Source organism: Dermacentor albipictus, chromosome 2, assembly GCF_038994185.2.
Source record: "Dermacentor albipictus isolate Rhodes 1998 colony chromosome 2, USDA_Dalb.pri_finalv2, whole genome shotgun sequence".
In the NCBI taxonomy this organism is placed as follows: domain Eukaryota; kingdom Metazoa; phylum Arthropoda; class Arachnida; order Ixodida; family Ixodidae; genus Dermacentor; species Dermacentor albipictus.
This window is the reverse complement of record NC_091822.1, coordinates 200,181,763-200,201,920: the sequence shown is the minus strand read 5'-3', so window position 1 is coordinate 200,201,920 and position 20,158 is coordinate 200,181,763. Positions and strand designations below refer to the sequence as shown.

Below are 20,158 nucleotides of genomic sequence, written 5' to 3'. Positions count from 1 at the left end.
AAGCTGTAAATAAAGCATTAAAGTTTTTCCTTCCTTCCTTCCTTCCTTCCTTCCTTCCTTCCTTCCTTCCTTCCTTCCTTCCTTCCTTTCTTCCTTCAGTAGTATATGCTGTTCGTTTATAACCAATCTAGCCATAGGAAACTTCGCTTCAACTAACCTTTAAATACTACGTACACAAATACCTAAGCATTTATTGGCTTCAACCTGACGAAGTTGTTGAGAAGTTTAAATGCGTTAGGATATAGAGGAAAACTTGGGCGAGTTGGTGGAAGTTCATATTTGACAAACAGCAGCGCTTACTATACGAGGACGAAGTGGAACACAACTGAAGCACTCTTTTTTTTCGATTTACTTTAGCATGATGACTGTTCCACTTTAAACACCGAGCAGAATACATCTAGGTGTTTTTTTTTCTAAGCGCCTTTGATCCATTTTCTGCAAACCGCCCAATTCTTGGCCGATCACCCACAGTGTACCACTCGTGTGGAGAAACAACAAGCGCTCTTTTCTTCATGCCAGTCTAGTTCACACTGCGGTTTGTGAAAGCGTTAAGCTATTGCGGTAGTTCACATCATCATCGTCATCATCATCATCAACCTGGTTACGCCCACTGAAGGGCAAAGAAAGGCCTCTCCCATACTTCTGCAACTACCCCGGTCATGTGCTAATTAAGTCCCTGCAAACTTCTTAATCTCATCCGCCCACCTAACTTTCTGCCGTCCCCTGCTATGCCTCCCTTCCCTTGGAATCCAGTCTGTAGCCCTTAATGACCATCGATTATCTTCCCTCCTCATTACATGTACTGCCCATGCCCATTTCTCTTTCTTGATTTCGACTAAGATGTCATTAACTCGCGTTTGTTCCCTCACCCAGTCTGCTCTTTTCTTATCCCTTAACGTTACACCCATCATTCGGTAGTTCACAAATATACTTAAAGGGACCATGAGGCGGTGGTCTAACAGTTTTCAATTTATATTTGTAACTGAGAATAGAGGACCCAATATGGCTATGCACACCAACAAGATGGGCACTCAACGCGCATTTTAATCCGAAACTTCTATTTGAAATCACTGCCTCTCAACTCCTCTCACCGACAGCAACTGCCATTTTGTCAGGGCTGTGAGTTATCGGGAACTGAGGGGCCCCCTCCGTGTCGTCTGCTTTGAAGCAGTCCGAGGCTACATCGGACGTCTTCCTCCACACGCTTAGCAATGAACGGGCGTAGCGACTGCGCCACCGCTCAATAGTACCCGCAATTGCACTTGCGCGATAAAATGTAGCACCAAACCACAGAAATGCGCCGAGATGCACATGCAAAACCTGAACGACACATGGAGCAATGACGTATTTGTAGCACCTGCAATAACTTCCCATATTTGCGGTAAACAACAGCATGGCCCTCGAGACCGGTTTTTGTTGCCCGAGGGAGTCGTCTTCGGGGGTGCCCACTCATTTCGTCACAATTCAGTGTCTCCAGGCTGTTTTACGGTTCAAGTGCAACATTTAAAAAATTCAAACACAAAATTTTCTTCCGCCCCCAATGCACTCAAACTTTGCCAACTTGTTGTGGGATGCGTACGGTTTAACGTGCAAAGCATAAGTTAGGCTAGAAAATTTGCTTTCATGACCCCATTAAGTTATGACGTTATTATTTCGCAACGTTACACGGTCTACAAACAATGCTGAGAAATATGGGAAGTATATATTTAGCTAGCTAAGGAACATTTATTTATTTATTTATTTATTTATTTATTTATTTTATTTCACATACCAGGCCTCAAACGATAAAGCAATGTAGAGGCAAGTGGGTTACAGATTACTGAATAACAATGGCAAAACTATGGCAAGCTATACAATATGAATAATAGTGTAGAGCATTGTGATTCAAACAAAAGAACCTATGCGCGCGTTGCGCCACACTTGTTAATTAAGTTAGTGTGCTAATCTTCACAGCAGTTTATACAACTCATTAAACTACTAGCCGTACTAAACGTTCACCATGCTTGGCCTTTCTGACGAAACTCGGACTTTTTTCAAAGCTCTTACAGTACACCCCTGCGTGGCGTTTGTTGGCCGTGGGCCCAGTAAGTTCATAAACTCATAGGCCTGAGATCTCTATAGATATGGCCGCAGACTCCAGTCAGTGTCTTTGTGTATCGTAATGAGGGCATTCTAGAAGGGGCGAGTACGCGTCCATCCGCATAGCCGCAATCACATTCGATGCTGATAATTCTGCGCAAAGATCTTTTCTGTAGGCAGTGCCAATCCGTAAGTTATCAATTAGAGTTGCTATGTGTCTGTTTAAAGTGAGTGGATATTTAATTGATAATATAGGATAAATCGCAACTCCCGAAGCCATGGCAAAACCTTGTTCTTGTATATATACGTAGTATTCCATATGGTATTTAGGGCAGCTAAATTCCCCATAGTGGTACGAAAGACATTTAATCTGCTATAGGCTCTTTGTCCTGCCTCAATGCTGCATTGCTGCTATTTAGTTATTTATTTGGACGTTATGCAGTCCTATTAGACTATAGGCGGGGGTGGATGAGAAGGAAAGAAACACTGAGAAACTTGGTGTGAAAAAAAGGTGGCGCAATAGAAGTTGAGAACGAAAATAAAAGCAGCACGCTGAGCAACAAAGCTCATATCAAAGATGAAACTTGCCTCAACAAAACCAAGAATGCAGATAGGAAGGCATGAAATCTTAACAATCGATTTTACTAAAAAGAATGTTTAGCACCTAAACATGTTATATGTAACTTATATATAAGATGTAAGAAAGTTACAATAAGATGTAAGAAAGTTAAGATGTAAGAAAGTTATATGTAACTGTTTGGCTTCAAAGGTACAGTACCCAAACCCAAAACCTGGAGGATGGTAGCGAGATACTGGGATGCCTGGAGAGGGTACCTTACCGAACTTGCACCGGTATCGTGTGACCTGGGCTATAACAATGTCCCGGAATTCAATGAAAAACCACTGCGTGTTACGCGCGACCAACAGTTATGCGCTCTCGAGTGCCGCGGGAGCTACCATATCGTTCTACGTTTGTCATTTATGTGCTCTCTCTCCACGTGCCGTGTACACTTCTGCTGCCAAGCGTCCAGAGCGGGAGTCGCTTAAAAAGCGCTCGCTTTTTTTTTTTCGTTCCGCCAGCCTGCACAGCCCGGTGGCGGCCGTCCTACGAGAAAGCCTGCTCGTCTCGCTGCAGGGTTCCGTGCCAGTGAGTGCCACGCCCTCTGCGCATATCTGCGCTGCTTCGGTCGAGATCAGCAAGAGTTTGTACCGTTCGACCGCGGTGTCTGGTCTTTGCTTTACGAGAATTCTGTGAATTATAACAGGCATGTACCCAGGAGTACGTGCCGTTACCTCGGCTGGTTTTTCCTCACTTGTACCGCACTTTTCGTGCAAGATTGGCAACTGCAAACAAGAGTCGCAAGGAGTTGAGAAATTAAGCCATATAGTAAGGAAGGAAAAGTGAATATTAACAAATTTAACCGTTGTTTATGAAAATACTTATGGATTAAACATCTTTTTATTTAAAAAGGAAGTAGAAAAAAACGACGCCGGAAGTGGAGAACAATTCCATGTGTTTTGAATGATGCTTCTACAGTTATCAGTCGAGCCGCCTGACATATCCACTTCTCTGCTGTGCTTATGTAGGTGTTTTTGTGACCTTCCGCGGTGGGCGCAGTACGTCTGGAACCGCAGCGTCCTGCGCTCTACGCAGTTGTACGGGACTGGCGGCCACGCATCTTTATGCAACTTCCCAAATAATAAGAATCGGTTTTGGCACTTAACTTGGCAGAGCAGTAAACGAGGGATTCGAAAGAACTGTGATTGTTCCGCAAATATATATTTATAATTCTTCCAGAGCTAATTCAAAAAGCGCTACTTTAGTCGGATGCAACTTAAATCTGCAGTGAGGCCCCGTCCACGCCCTCATAACCGCCAGCCACCGTTCCTCCGCCAAGCTGCAAATAATTCGTACTTCAAACTTTTCCTGTTACTCAAATAAGGTGGTAACCACAGAAAATAAAATTATTAGTGAGTAATTTAATACGTTTTATCTCGCCCATACAATGAAATGGCGAAAGCCTAATTCATTACTCAACTGAAATAAAATAAAATGCTTGCTTCTGTGCAACTATATTTTGCCAAGTTTCACTTCAGTTGGCACTGAAGTTTCGTGAGTAAAACGGGTTCAGCAGGGAAATGAACTGTACCACAGACTTTTCAAGAGTGAAATGCCGAGACTTCGTACACTTCGTCCATGTCAATTGCACACCTCATTGCTTCCGCCGATCACAAGACTCTTCAAGAACCGCAGGCGCTCTGGAGGTATCAAGTACGACGCCATTTCGAAAAAAGCCGCATGACGACGATTTTGTTTGCTTCTGTGAGTGGCTGGCGGAATAACACGACCCCGCGCGGTTTGCGTGACTTGGTTGCCAACTGCTGTTTCTTTAAGTTGTATTATACTGCGATAATCTTTATTTGAAACTTCCACTTGTGCTTGACAGTGTTCTTCCTGAGCTTCGTTTTTGCGCGAGCCCATTTGGCATGGTTCCTTGTTTGCTAAGTAAAGGAGACGTGTATCTCACATGTATATATGTGAGATGCACCTTATTTCATATCCCTTTTGCGGGCTTGCACGTCTTTATGACGAATGGTGAGCGCTATTCACATTTGTACTAGTAAAGGTATCCCCCTCCCTTTTATTTGCATAGAAAAGTTGCCTTGGGTTGGGCTCCCCCCCCCCCCGCACCACCACCCCCCCCCATAAAAAAGAAGAAATCCTGGGTACGTGCCTGAATTCTAATCAAATAATATGTGCCGCACGTGCACTTTCCAGGACAATTAACATAAAATGCGCGAGCTTTATTGCTTCCGACAAAGCCAGTGGAACTCATGGATTTGAATGATAGCAATTGCCTGTAATGCAACTTGAGGGCCATAGGGATCTTATTTTCGCGTAAAGGCACAGTCAATTAATCAGACAAGCCGTTCGTACCGTCTCTTCGGCCTGCACTACATACATTGCAAAACGGAGTTACGTTTTTAACAGCACCAGGTACCACTGTCGACGCGTCGACACGCAGCCAATACCATCGAATGCTACTGTGCACGTTGGCTGGGCAAAATCTAGCAGTGAACTCGCATGTCTTCATGCCACACTTGAGCGACTGTTATAGAATAGCATTGCGTCTCCCTCTTATTCGGTAAGCGCACCACCATAGTATAAGGAGCTTAAGGTGACTGTTCGCCAATCCTTCCATGTAACTCCTTCCCCTGCATATGTCGTTTCTGTCGCTAACGTCACTCCGTGTTCACGTGATCAGTTCGTGTTACTAGGCGCCGGTATTGCGCAATCGCCAAGTGGAGGTTCGTCCGCTTACGTAACTCGACAAAACCTAGGCGACCACACAGCTCGGTAATTATCATGCGTCGACACCCTTTCTTTAATTAGGACCACGAAGATCCGTGACGAGCACACTCGCGCAGCCGCCACCTTGTTAAATGTCTTCACTGCCTTGGCAGGACTGAGAACGCAACCGACAATGCATTTGGTGCGAAAAAAAAGGACGGGTATCTTGTGGCCATTGGGTTGTTCTGGCGAAGTAAAATGTGCATAGATGAAACACTGCCTTTCAAAAGCTTCCTTAACAAGTGCTCCAAAAAGTTATATGTGGCCAATGTTTCAAACTGACGAGTCGTATATGGGCAACATTTCAAAGCATGTGACCTAACTACAAGCGATCGAAACCCTTGTTGCAACTGCTCAAAAAGAAACAGCTTCGCTGGAAGTTCGCTTGTGATTCTGTAAGGTCGCACACATCTGCTGTCAGGTTGTTGTTTTGTTCTTCGGCACATACCGCCTGCGCCCATTGACTCGATTTTTGCCGTTCCTCGTTGCCGAGCCTGAAATTGCGCAGAATTCTTAACGCAGCTATAATAAAATAGGTTACCCGTCAACTCCATGCCAAAATTTTGAGTAATGCAACTCATGGCCACAAGTAGAAGACATTTGGATTGTTAGTTTGTCGCACTCTATTTCGAGGTGCTAGCGCAATGACGCAACTTATGCGAAGATTCTATGTTACGCTAACGTGGTTTCATAATCACATAATATAGCAACTTTTTCTTTTGTTACTTCAATCGATATTTACGTTGCGACAAAAGTTGAACTCCTTGAAGTTACTTTACATTGAGGACTCGCTATTGATGAAGGCCGATTTCCGATAAGAATGACAATCCCTCAGTGCACAAATTTATCCTTTTGCTTGTTGTAGCAAGCATGAGTGGTTTTCACAAGGGAAAGTAACGATTAAGTTAGTACTTGCGCGGCATTGATGAAAAGTATCATCTGTGACTGCACCTTGCCACTTGTAACTTGACTTTAGTACACAAGGACACTACTAACCTACACTTGATTTCAGAATCGTAGGCAAATTCAGAAACCACACACCTAATGAGATTCTGCAGAATGCACAACCACAGTAATAACTGGATTGTGCCGATGGGACAGCCAGTTCCTTTATTAAGTTACAGATCTCGACATGAAGTTGGTGAATGTCCTACCCGAAACGCTTTTCGGTTGAAATATAATATAGTGCAACAACGGACAATCATTAACACCGACGAGAAGCAAGGCATCAGGCACAATAAGGCGATTGCAAAAAATGGCCAAATATTAGTAAAATCATTGTTAGAAGCATCGAAGTGAATGCAGCTCAATCGGTACGTGCCGGATAAAGAGCCTTACGTGTTCTTGTTTCCTTCAAGCTTCCTGACTGACCCAGCCTTGTGCCAGCGGTGTCTTAAGTTCCGTCACAAGTTTGTACAGAAAGTTGGTGGGTGCCTAAGAAAAAAACACTTCTGCGTAATAAAAAAAAGAAAGAAAACTGTGGTCTGTTAGCTCAGTCACAATGCAAAACATTTTGTGTGTGCGACTGCTCGCCCCTTTTCAGACCACACCTGTGTCTTTTTCTTTTTTGTTGTTGTTTAATAACTGCACAGTGGTGGGAAGGCATTAGAGCTGGCTAGTCCACACGCGGTTAACCATGGCTAATTCAGAGACTCCTAACCTTGCAACTTTCTTGAAAGAAAGTCGATTGTTAACGTCTTTCATAAATTTTGACATGTGCCTGCTGCAGCGAAGTGTTCTACGATGCGAACCCAGTCAAGAGCGAAGATCCAGGACTCGTTCTCGAAGACGGGTGAGCCAACAAAATTCGATGATATTTAGCTTCAATGTACAACCAGAATATTACTTTAAGCCTGGCTGCCTAATTGTTATCTTTATTATAATATTTCTGTTTTCTTTAGAAACTCTCTAGGCCGAGCGCAGGATGACAGTTACTGAACATTTTTTTTTCAAACTTATCTAGAAATTTGAAGCAAACTTGAAATCAAAACAAGCCAACAGATATATGTGTGCATATATCAGCAGAAAAGTGAAATAAATAAAAGATGAGTGATGTTTTAAAAATGCTTGAGACGGCCTACATCCTTGTGAAATTATTGAAATCAAGCGCCTCCTTCGACTGTTCCTTTGTTTCAATGAGCTGTCTTATTTTGCGCCTTCATTTCTTAGCGGCTACCATATGGTATCCGTCAAGTTCAGCATGTCATCAACTAGCGTCAACGTCCTGATGTTCATCGAAAAACTTCAGGTACGCACATATAGGTGATTTTTTTTTAGATTTATGCTGCCGCTGCTTGGGGCCGTCAATTGCAATGCATACTGCACTGTGCCTCGTTAATGAGCAATGCAGTCGCACAGACCAATTTGAGTTTTCTCTGTGTATGCCATATTGACTCAATATGAACTGCGCTAAAACTTAACTATGTAGCCGTGTCAAAAGGACGTGCACAAAAACTAAATTAAGCTACACTAATTAAGTGGTTACCGTGTCATCGTGGCGTTATCGGTAATGAAATTGCACAGGAAATGGCTCGATCGACTCACGGATCAACCCAGTATTTATCGATCTCACTTTCATGAATGGATGCTCTAAGAAAAGTTATGATGATGACGATGGGGATTTGTATGAATTTCACCTTTAGAACGGGCAGGCTCTGATCCAGTGCCTTAGCCGTAAGATTAAAAAGAAGAATCACTGAAAGACAGCCTAAGAAATAAATCAACGCATGTATAAAACCGATGACAGAACAATAAATGAATACATAAATAGACGTGTTAAAGAAACGAACAAAGGAGCGGGGTATGGCTTACAGTCTTAAGAGAGTTGAGTCAGGCCGTTATGTCCGTCATGTCTACAGGATATGTGCTGCTCCGCGCCAGCGCACTACACTTCACTGTTCAAATATGCGTCAACTTTCACCACTGCAAGTGTCGACACCCCTGTTTTGGTCACCGCCTGCTTCTCTTCGCTGTGGCTTGCGTCGCAGAATGCGGACGGACGGACGGACGGATGTATGTATGTATGTATGTATGTATGTATGTATGTATGTATGTATGTATGTATGTATGTATGTATGTATGTATGTATGTATGTATGTATGTATGTATGTATGTATGTATGTATGTATGTATGTATGTATGTATGTATGTATGTATGTATGTATGTATGTATGTATGTATGTATGTATGTATGTATGTATGTATGTGTGTATGTATGTATGTATGTATGTATGTGTGTATGTATGTATGTATGTATGTATGTATGCATGCATGCATGCATGCATGTATGTATGCATGCATGCATGCATGTATGTATGTATGTATGTATGTATGTATGTATGTATGTATGTATGTATGTATGTATGTATGTATGTATGTATGTATGTATGTATGTATGTATGTCATGAGCGTCCCCTTTGGAACGGGACGGTGGATTGCGCCACCAAGCTCTTGCTATTATGCTGCCTAATGTCCTACCTAGGTTAAACAATAAAAAAGGAAAAAAAAACGCCATGGGTTGTACAGCGCCATCTGGTTGACGGGGAGAGAGTCCCCCGCAGTGGAGTATTATGTGTTCCACGCACTCATCCACAGCACCAGAAACTCGGCAGGACACTTTGAGAGTGTCAGTGGTGGATTCGTAGCGACCGATATATATCGAGGTATTGTGCTCAGAGACGCTCACTTAGTGGCGTGCTGAACAAGTTCTATAGCCGACCTCTGTCGGAAGAGAATCCTACAATGTAGATATGACTCTACATCTTAAGAGAAGGCTTCTAAAGCATTGCTGTGTTTTTTTACGATCTACAGGGCACAGGGAATATCCTTAGTACTTCTTGTTTTGTATTTTTCGGTTTGTCTCTCTTCCTTCTCCCGTCATTCCAACCCCATTTTTCGCCAACTCACGTGGAGGGTACCAAGCCAGAGATTTGCTTCTGGTTAACATCCATGCCTTTCCTCTCTCTTTCACTCCACACACAAAAGACACAGAGAAAGACGTGAAACAACGTTAATATCTTTCTGTAACACGAAGTAGTTCGAATAGACTCAGGGAAGTTCAGTGCGCTGAACCTGCACAAGAAAAGTCCAGACGAAACACCCAATGTTAGTTGCACGGTGGCAAGATGCACACGACGTGCAACCATGCCAATAATGGCGGGACATGGAAATAGGCGCTTGTTAAGCAGGGTGCTCAGTTAGGATGAAGTTCAAGTTGACGCAGGCTTTTCTTAGCTGAATTGACTATTTAACCTTAGTGTCGCCTCTCACGTACGAAAGGTTTTGTGTGTTCATGATTCCTTAACGCCAACATTATGCATTATTACTTTCAAAGGCACCTCACTTCATTGCATGATTTAGTTTATTGAGCTGGTTGTAAGAGGAAGTTAATCAGAATGTATATCGTCAAAAACCTGACAAACACTCAACATTCACTCTCTAGCAAAACACTGCACACTGGACAATATTCATCAACAATCTCGATTCCATTTTATTGTATTACTGAACAGTTTGGTTAAAAGGGTAAACAAGAACCCGGGGCACTTCGCCGACCAAATAAAGATTTAAAAGAAAAGAAGACGTTTCGGCTCCCACACGAGAGCCTTGTTCACAAGTAAAAAAAAAATTGTGTGTGTGGGAGCCGAAACGTCTTCTTTTCTTTTAAATCTTTATTTGGTCGGCGAAGTGCCCCGGGTTTTTGTTTACCTTTTTAACCATGTTTCATCCCAACCAGACGGGCTTCCGTCAAACACTGAACTTCACTGAACAGTTTAATGCGATGAGCAAAGCGTGAACAAGGTGAATGCAGGAGCAACGTTTCGACAAGTGAACTTGTCTTCTTGAAGGCGACGTACGCTTTCCTCACCACAGTATATATAGGTGGGGTTCTTCTAAAGGGGAGAGGGTGTGAGGCGGGGTGTGCGGAAACGAGGGAACGTGTGCTAGCGTGTCGAATTGAGAATAAAGGAAGGCTGTGCACAAGGTCAAAGCCAGGGCCACTCCTCCCCCCCCCCCCCCCGGTCTGTCAACGCACGCGTGTTAGCTGGCGCGTCAAGGGCGTCAGCCACGCCGGCTGAAAAAAAAATGGAGGAGTGGAAAGGGGAAAAAAGGGGGGGGGGATACGCCAAGAAATCAAACGAAGTGTTGTTGCCTATAGCTTGAAGTTTAGCATAGCGAATAGATTCTAAAGCTCCCTTTGAAACGTTTATGCCTATTGGTTGCAATGTCTTGAACTTATGTATGAGGTATGATTCTCTGTATTTTCTTTCATGTTCAGAACGGCAATATTACTGTAAGATGTAGAGTTTAAGTTCATCAAAGTTATGACCTGGTTGGTTGAAATGCTCGGCGACGGCTTTGGGAAGCTCTTTAGATGTGTCCGCGCGATGTCCGTTTAATCTGACGTTCATTGATTGTCCTGTTTCACCGATATATTGTTCCTTACAGAAGGAACATTCAAGCATATAGATCACATCCGAACTTATACAAGTGAAGCTAGATTTGACTTCGTGTGTATAACTATTTGCGGTGCTTTTAATTGTAATGTCACATTAATGTCACTTTAATGCCACTTTAATGTCACAAAGCAAACAAAGCGTGTGCAGCAAACATGTCGACAGGGCTTTGATGGATTAAGGAAGCCTGGTCTATTGTAGCACAACAGAGAGGAATTGTCAAACTTGTGAAGGGCGCGTCTCAGGTGACCCAGATCCTGGCGTTGGTGGGCGGCTACCTGGGTATATGGCTCGGCCTCTCCATACGCACGTTCGCCGTCATCCTCGTCAACTGGGGCTTCGAGAGACTCAGGCGCCTGCAGCGATCCAAGTACGCGGCCGCCGAGTGAGTGCTCGTTCCCGTTTCCCACCGCGGCGCGGTCCTCTCGGACAATCGTGGATCGTGGCTCACTTCCCGGGCGCGACACGTATCACGCAATCAAAGAGAGACCGCAACGCTTACGACACACGTAGAAAGTGCCCGCTATGGATCGCAGCAAGAGCATGCTAGAGCCTCATGAGTATTGTGGGCACGAAAAATCGATGAAAACGTGCTAATAACAAGAACAGCTTGTTGCACGGGTGTGAACTTTCGATAACCCTCCATAGTGCTCTCCAGTACGCACTTCTAAGTGTTACGTTTTGAACCACCGTACATTAACTGATGCACTACGCCAGTTGATTGTACAGCTTCGCGCAATCGATCGCATCGCCTCGTATAGCCTATAAGGCAAATCCCTACAATCGCACCTTGTTGACCGTCCTTCGGCAGCCCATGGTCCTTCGGCGGCTCGCAGGGTTTCGAGCGTGGCCCGTTTCGTGCGGCTGGTCATAGAGGCCACGTGCCTGGTGCTGTGCGTGCGCAACTCGCTGGCGGACGTGCACCACTACTGGCGCTTCCCGGCCTCCGTCGTCTACAACGAGGACCAGCACGTGCGCTTCCCTGTGCTCACGCTGTGCTTCCCAGACGGGTACGTGTCTGACTCTCGCAGTTCATTTTTTCGCGCGCACGCTGTTCGGTTCTTTGATGTAGGATTTAATACGGGGCTCGTTCCCCGCTGCGGCAGGGCACCAGACGGGTGCGGAAAAAGGAAGGCAGCTTATTTACCCGTTAGGAGCGCGAATCTCTCTACTGGTCTTTACTATCAGCCACATGACTGTATCATGTATCGTGCCCTCATGATCGATCGTCTTTGAGAGGTTGATCAATCGTGAATGCGCTGATTATATGAAAACGCGCATGCTCGAGTGATCATCAATCATTCCATCACTGGTCGCACTTGTTGCCCAGGTCGGTCGCTTCTGAGCGCGGGGCGTGGCCGAACTGCAGCAGAGAGCGCCTCTGGTGCGGATTTCTGCTCTCCTTCGCGAAATGTACTGTTAATGTTTTGCGTGCAGTATTTGTAGTCATGTACTTTATTTTCCGCTGGGTGCAAGATTCTTCGTTATTTAGTTTTTATGTAGTGACTGTACACATACGGACTGTTCTTGTAACGCGCGCTATGAGTGGGCATTCGCAAGTTGCCGATACACCGTGCCCTGACAATAATTATTTACAGGAGGCTAAGCCTGAGTTGAGTCCTCTTATATTCCTTCGTTATCTTTAGTTTTTGCGTTTGTTCCTTTTTAGTTAGTTTTCTTTCTTGCGTTCCTTAGTCGCTGGAGTTTATTTTAGATTACAGGAATAGAAGGTAATTTAAAGGCCTACTTTCCCAGAATCTGATCGTTTAATATACAATAACAACAACAGTGGCGTTAGCAATACTCAGTCGTTGGAAATTCAGGCTACATGTCTGCTCATGTGTACAGCTCAGGAAGTGGGTTCACTTTTGATTTCGTGAAAAGGTTGAAGAAAATTTACTTCTTCTAGCAGATATATCATTCGTAATTTTGATATCTAGTGAACCACGTATCGTAACTACTGTGCAAAATAAAAGGTTAACAAGATAACCATCATCGTCATCATCATCAGCCTGGTTTCACCCACTGCAGAGCAAAGGCCTCTCCCATACTTCTCCAACAACCCCAGTCACGTATTAATTGTGGCCATGTCGTCCCTGCAAACTTCTTAATCTCATCCGCCCCCCTAACTTTGCCGCCCCCTGCTACGCTTCCCTTCCCTTCCATTACATGTCCTGCCCATGCCCATTACTTTTTCTTGATTTCAACTAAGATGTCGTTAACTCGTGTTCGTTCCCTCATCCAATCTGCTCTTTTCTTACCCCTTAACGTTACACCCATCATTCTTCTTTCCATAGCTCGTCGCATCGTCCTCAATTTGAGTAGAACCCTTTTCGTAAGCCTCCAGGTTTCTGCCCCGTAGGTGGGTACTGGTAAGATACAGCTATCATACACTTTTCTCTTGAGGGATAATGGCAACCAGCTGTTCATGATCTGAGAATGCCTGCCAAACGCACCCTAGCCCATTCTTATTCTTCTGATTATTTCCGTCTCATGATCCGGATCCGCCGTCACTACCTGCCCTAAGTAGATGTATTCCTTTACCACTTCCACTGTCTCACTACCTATTGTAAATTGCTGTTCTCTTCCGAGACTGTCAAACATTACTTTAGTTTCCTGCAGATTTAATTTTCAGAACCACCCTTCTGCTTTGCCTTTCCAGGTCAGTGAGCATGCATTGCAATTGGTCCCCTGAGTTTCTAAGCAAGGCAATATCATCAGCGAATCGCAAGTTGCTAAGGTATTCTCCATTAATGTTACCCCCTAATTCTTCCCAATCCAGGTATCTGAATACCTCCTGTAAACATGCTGTGAATAGCATTGGAGAGATCGTATCTCCCTGCCTGACGCCTTTCTTTATTGGGATTTTGTTGCTTTCTTTATGGAGGACTTATGGAGGTGCAGCGGTGGCGTAGAGGTAGAACACCCGCCTCGCGTGCAAGAGGTCCGCGGTTCGAATCCCTGTGCCGCGCAATTTTCCACCGGATTAAAAAAAATCCGCGTATTGATAAAATTGCATAAACAGGCCTGGAGTGTGGCCTGATCCCGGTGACCAGGACCGGTAACGCACTCTCTCACCAGAGCAGTATTGGCCTCCCTGGTGCAGTACTTGGGCACATCCTCCTATATGAACACAACAATCAAGATAACCAAGCAGTAGCAAAACCATTAGGCGCATGACATACACGTGATAGAGATGTCACCAAAAGTTCACTTATTATGGCGATTCCGAACTTCCTTTTTTCAAACTTTTGCAAACTATTTCAGAAAAACGTCAGTGCACGCTGTATCATCCCCGTTTTATGGAGAGTGCCGCCTTGAGTTATAACCGCAACTATAATTTTTTCCTTTCACCTGCTCACGCTTACTTTCACGCAGAAGGTAATTTGTCTATGAGGAATCTAAAAACTTCTCTCGCGCAACTATTCTTCTTCCCTCATCCCAGCTACAACAAATCCGGGATGCAGGTTCATCAGGAGATGGAAGCTCCTGTCGACATCGGCGGAAACGGGGTAAGAACACGACAGCTTTGCCTCGTTGGCTGCCGATGTGGGACGCACGCTGAGCGAAAATCACATAGCTGGAGGCTGACAGATGTCGTTGTTGCGCAGAGAAGTTTCGCATAACGCGTTATGAAGAACGCTATAGAAAAACCTATCAAAGCTGCTGATGTTGCAAAAGGCGTTCTTGAGGATTATTACGAATCTCGCTTTTGAATCTCACATCAGCGAACTTTTCAACCAATATAAGGTTATTCAAGTATATGGTTTCTACAAATACTGCGCGAGGCTCACAAGCACTTTCGCTCTTAAAGACAACAAAGTTCCTTTCCAAGTATTTCTCTTGCAAAAAAAAAAAAAATGTTGCCCGCATAAAACGCGTTTTTCAGACGCGTGGAAAGGCATAGCCGGCATTAAATCCGTGAGCCATGGACATTTAAATACAGTTTGCTTATCTTTCTGAACAAGGATCAGGCGAAGGAAGTCGTTATTATAAATGAAGAATTTGATATTTTTATACGTAAATGAAGATATAGTTCTATATTAGCATATACATTACTTATTGTAATCGCGTATGAGGTCATTTGTAACGTACACAAGTTTAATAGCCGCGATCGTTCTTGTTAGCGCAAATTGACTGCTGCGATACACAGCTTTGAACACGACTGCTTGATGCAGCCACACTACAACTTTCTCCTTCGTTGGAACCTGCTGTATGCACTTTTCAAATTTATTGTGCAGCTCGTGCTCCAGATGTAGGGGTGGCTGCTTCGTCAAGCTACTCGGGGTGGCCGCTCTTCGTGGCTTTCCCTGTGCCTGTGTTAATTTCAATAGTGCTATTATAGATACGTCAATATTTAACAGTTGCCCCCCCCCCCCCCACACACACACACAAAAAAAAAGAAAACATTCGGCAGAGACACTTAAGACTGCTTACGCGTGGGTATTCGAAAGTATTGTGGTCGCTTCTGTGAAATGTTTTTTTTTTCTGCCCGTTCTTTGTCCGCGCAAGCACTCGAGCCTGCGTTTTTGACCATGCAAGGCCAAATGAAAACGCGCCAAGTGTCTCAAGGCGCTCACTTGCCCGCGAGGAGTTCAAAACTCGAAGGACCACTCAATGGTATCCAATGGGATATTAATGCTTTTTTATTTTCTACACATTTCACACACTCCTGACGTGGCGCCACCTTTGGCCCATTGGCTGCGCCGTCACGTGGCCACCTACGCACGATCTACAGGCGGCACATTTAGTCAACCAGAACCATGGAGCCGCCGTGGAGTCGGGATAGAGTGCTTGTCTCGCACCCTGGAGGTCCGGGTTCGATTCGCGTCCAGAACGACATTTACCTACTGATCTTTTCAAAGGCATTAATTTACTTTGTTTACAGGTACCTCCCTGAGAATTTTGACGTCAGACGTTCGAGTATTTCTTTTGTATGGTTTTACGCTTTGCCGTCGGCCATTTTTGATACCATCACTCGGCCACACCGCCGACTACAACGCCTGGTTTTCGCCTATTGGGTCATATAATGCGTTCGCATTAAGATCACCATACATTATAAGGCCTGAAAAGTAGCGTTGTCTATCTCCACGAGACACGGCTGAAGACCGTCTAAAAGAAGATAGATTCATATCGCTTCTCTGTTCCGGATCTGAAGTTCTTGAGTCGGTGTTACTCTAGTAACAAGCAATGCAAAGACAACACTTCTAAATCAGCATGGCTTGTTTGGAGACCACTCAACAAACCTGGTTAGTCTTATGAATTATACCTCGACAAAAAGTAAGAAACTTGGGAGTCCATCCAAAGCAACCTAATTGGATTTAAACAAAGTTTGGTGCTGATAGTTGCCCATCATTGTTATTAAATGCGAAGCATTTCTTGGCGAACATTTGCTACTTTGAGAGTATCTATCTAGCCACCTACGTCTTGGTGCTCTCATGGTCGTTTCGTCCACTTGGTATGTACCAAAATTGGCACAGTATGACAAGCGTGTATGACGAACATAAATGATTGGCCATGACATGAAAATCATGACATGCGTGTCATGAAACAGTCGCCTACGTCTTGGTGCGCTCATAGTCGTTCCGTTAGCTTGGTAGGCTCTCCGCACGCTGCTTCGCATAACATCGATTCCCACAGGGCGTGGGATCTGCCGGTTTTTTTCTTGTCTAGAACTCGAACAGGTGTCTTAAGCTCGAATGTTTCTATGTGCGCATGTCAGTACCTCTGAGGGTAAGTTGACACGTATAACGCTACTTCAATGAAGCTTTTTGGCGTAGTGAGGCGCCTACTTCTTCTGGTTAAGCGAGGCTATGGTTGAGCTCACGAACTTTGATGTTGACTATTCAGTTGTAGCTCTACTGTGCAGCTATCTCATTCACGCACGATGCTATGTTTGCGTGACTAACCAAACATATTATTTATATACAAGGCCACTACAGGCATCCCACAAAGCTTAGTATTAAAACCAATCCTGTTCTTAATTTTATTACTGATTCTTTGTTAATTTTATTAATGAATTTGGCACTTATTGCCCTGTTTCCATACTCTATATTTTGGCAAATGATTCGAAAAATCATTCTGTCTAGACTTTCGGCCTTCGAAGTTAAACACCGCATTTTCACAAACACACAGTATGGATATATCGCCTCACATTCCACAGAACTAGCACATCTTGAGCAAAAAGAATTCATTTTACAATCAATGGAAACAAGGACAGTGTTTTAAATTTGTTTATCAACTTCAGAAGCCTACGACTCTCTTTCACACAAATTGTTATTCATAAGACTAGAGGCTTCCGAAGGCACACACCACCGTTACTGCTGTCTTACCTAGGCCTTGAACGAAAGAACCAGTCAAAAACACAAAGGACAAGAGGAGACGTTGTGGACAATATTTCGAAATGAACAGTGTTCCTTCGTCAGCAGGATCTCTCGTATCGGAGTCCCTAAGGGGAGTATTCTTGCACCTTTATTTGAACATATCCATAAACGACATCATACACACAACACTGGGCGCTAAATTCATCATATATACTGACGACAGAAGGTTGCTCCAGATGAAGCTCATTTGGTAACTTTAGCTAAGGAACATCTATTGGAACTGAAGCAATGGTCCAAGAAAAATACCCTAACAGTTCAGGTCTCTAAAATCAAGGTGATGTTTTACATGCTAATGATCTTCTGGACGGTAGCACGCCAATACCCTACGACTCCAAACCAATTCAGATTGTCAATGACTGCAAGTACTACATTTTCGAGTGCATTGCCCTGGGATCACAACATTCAGCAAATGGTTGGAAAACTCACATCTATAGTTGGGGCTTTCTCAAAACTACCACTATGTGTAAAAAACCACTATGTGCAAAATACCACTATGTGTAAAACTATTAATCTTCAACTCCTCATTCTTATGTCATTTAAATTGCTGTCAACCGGTCTGGGAAACAATGACACACGCCAACAAGAAAGTGGCACAAATGTTGAAAAAAGAAAAGAGCTATAAGGGCTATCGATGATCTGCCTTTAGAAATAAGCGCCGAGTCCTTTCAACGTGCGCGAATAGTAAGCATATTTAACATGTATAAATGGAGGCTATTTCTCTCATGTCGAAAAACAGTCCAGGATACCCACACAACGCTATTACAGCATGTGTCATTAGCAAATAGAAGAATAACTCACGCAACACGACACCCCGAACAATGTCATGTGCAAATGTCATGTGTAATACCCGCAAACAAACTACAGCAAACAAAAATTATGCAACACTCCTCCAATATTCTTAACAAAATTCAGTTTGCAAACGCACAACCAGAAGACACCACAGGTCGGACCTCCATTGACAGTGTTGATGCGATGAAGAGATTGTATTGACGTTTTCCTTTGTTGCTTTGCTACTTAGATCGGTAACCACCCATTTCACCCATACATAGTGCATCGCTTATTGCGATTATCCTTAGTGCTCATCTTAAATAACGCTGTCGCATACCAGAGCCTCCTGCTTTGAACACTGGTGAGTCGAAGGCCAGTCAAGCTGGCTAGTTCAGCTTTCTCCCTTGGCTCTACCATTTCGTCTTTTTGTACATTTTGATTTTTCATTAAACTTCGAATAAACTTGCTGGCATAAGAAATTTCTCGTTCATTTCATATGCCGATGGCATCAAGTTTTTGAATGACACTTTCAGTGTTGATGACTGTCCTATCGTGCGTTCCGACCTTTCTTCGTTCTGTGAAGCGTTTAAAGAAAATCACTTTTAATGCTGCTAAGACAAATAATATGAATTTCACTCGCAAGACAAGAAGTATTCCGCTTTGTCATTCTTTAGATTTGACGTACCATCTTCGTCGTCACCATATAGGTGACAAGAAAACACGATCAAGTCAGAGAGAGAGGACAAACGTTTAGAACGTTAAGAGCTATATATCTGTCAACTTATTGCAGACTGATGTTTTCTCCTCATTATTTCCTTCTTTCGCCCTTCTACTCATTACCACTCGGAGCAGCTCTGCGTGTAGGCTGACGAGTCAACCTTCCCAGCATCGGGGAAGCAGAGTGTACAGGAGAAAGTAGTGTGCCCGATTACAGGTAGGGTGTGGACCTCCGCTGTTCGTCCGCGCCTATCCATCGATCTTGTACACGGCGAACGCAAGCTACAGCCGCTGCCTGCGGAGAGAGAGGTTCGAGGGTAACAAGGCAGCCGACCGCGTCCTCCCGTGGCGGTCATTTCTGCGCGCTGACGCAATGAGCGACTAATGGAAGTCGCCGTATACTGCAGCGCCGTCGGCCGGCCTTGGCACACTTTGCGTGCGCAGCCGACAACGCCGGAAAAACAGGTGCACGCCGCCGAAGGTGTGTATATATATAGGCGCACGCCCGCACCGCCGCCGGCGAGTCACCGATTGTGGGCAGCATCTCCCTGTCGCTCGACGTCTGCTCCTCCGGCCAGTTATGCGCGCATTTCGTAAGATATGCAGGCAGGGCTTAGTATTATTTCTTTAAAAATAGCGATGCTGTTTAAGTCAGGCCGGCGAAAGTGCGCAACAAACCTCGCCGAGCGATGACGTCATAGCACGCGCTGGCACCGCTTCACCGTAGATTTGCCTCGCCGCGCCGTACGGAGGCCGCGCATGCGCAGATGCGGATCTAAGGCGTGACGTCAGTACGGGGGTATAAAAGCAGCTCCGCTCCGCCGCCGCGCTGACAGAACAGCTGGGTCTCCGACGGAGGGAGAGCGACACTCCCGAACAAGCGTGGCGTAAAAGCCGCCGCGGCGATTTACTCGAGAAGGAATGCGACGACTTCGATCCAATCCCGAATATCGCGCCGGTGAAGCGGCGGCGATACGTCAGCGAGTTATCGAAGCACCTGTGTAGCTGTGTCATCGGATGACGAAAGAAATGACTGGTACTCAAAATAAAACAACACATTGTACATACTTTAATGACCGAGTGTTCATTGCTCTTTTGGGGGTAACGAAGACACCACGCAGAAAACTTGACCGGCTCTCGAAGCATAACCACGCAGACAACTTTGCCGCGTCTCCAAGCATAACCACGCATAAACTTAGCCGCACCAAGAATAACCTCAGTGGGGCCGCCAGCTTCGCTGTTTGCCCAGTCTTCGCGCCACTAGTGCGAAGCTGCCCCAAATGTTTTTTTAACCAACTTTGTGCAGCTTTGAAGCATCGTACAAAGACAGATGGTAAATGGTTGGACGCCGCCACAGATCATTTTGAAATCAGAGAAGCGCTTCGTAGTGGCAGCCCGTAAGTACC

General features: G+C 44.6%; 1 protein-coding gene across 1 annotated transcript in view; it reads left to right on the top strand.

Annotated features, from left to right (window-relative positions):
- LOC135904548 (uncharacterized) overlaps positions 1-20,158 on the top strand; it is a 302,521-nt gene that overhangs the window by 141,982 nt on the left and 140,381 nt on the right. The window contains exons 9-14 of the mRNA XM_070534610.1: positions 3,160-3,226; positions 7,161-7,223; positions 7,601-7,679; positions 11,130-11,269; positions 11,721-11,894; positions 14,330-14,396. Of these exons, the coding sequence (XP_070390711.1) occupies positions 3,160-3,226; positions 7,161-7,223; positions 7,601-7,679; positions 11,130-11,269; positions 11,721-11,894; positions 14,330-14,396 (590 nt within the window). The remainder of the gene's footprint in view (positions 1-3,159; positions 3,227-7,160; positions 7,224-7,600; positions 7,680-11,129; positions 11,270-11,720; positions 11,895-14,329; positions 14,397-20,158) is intronic.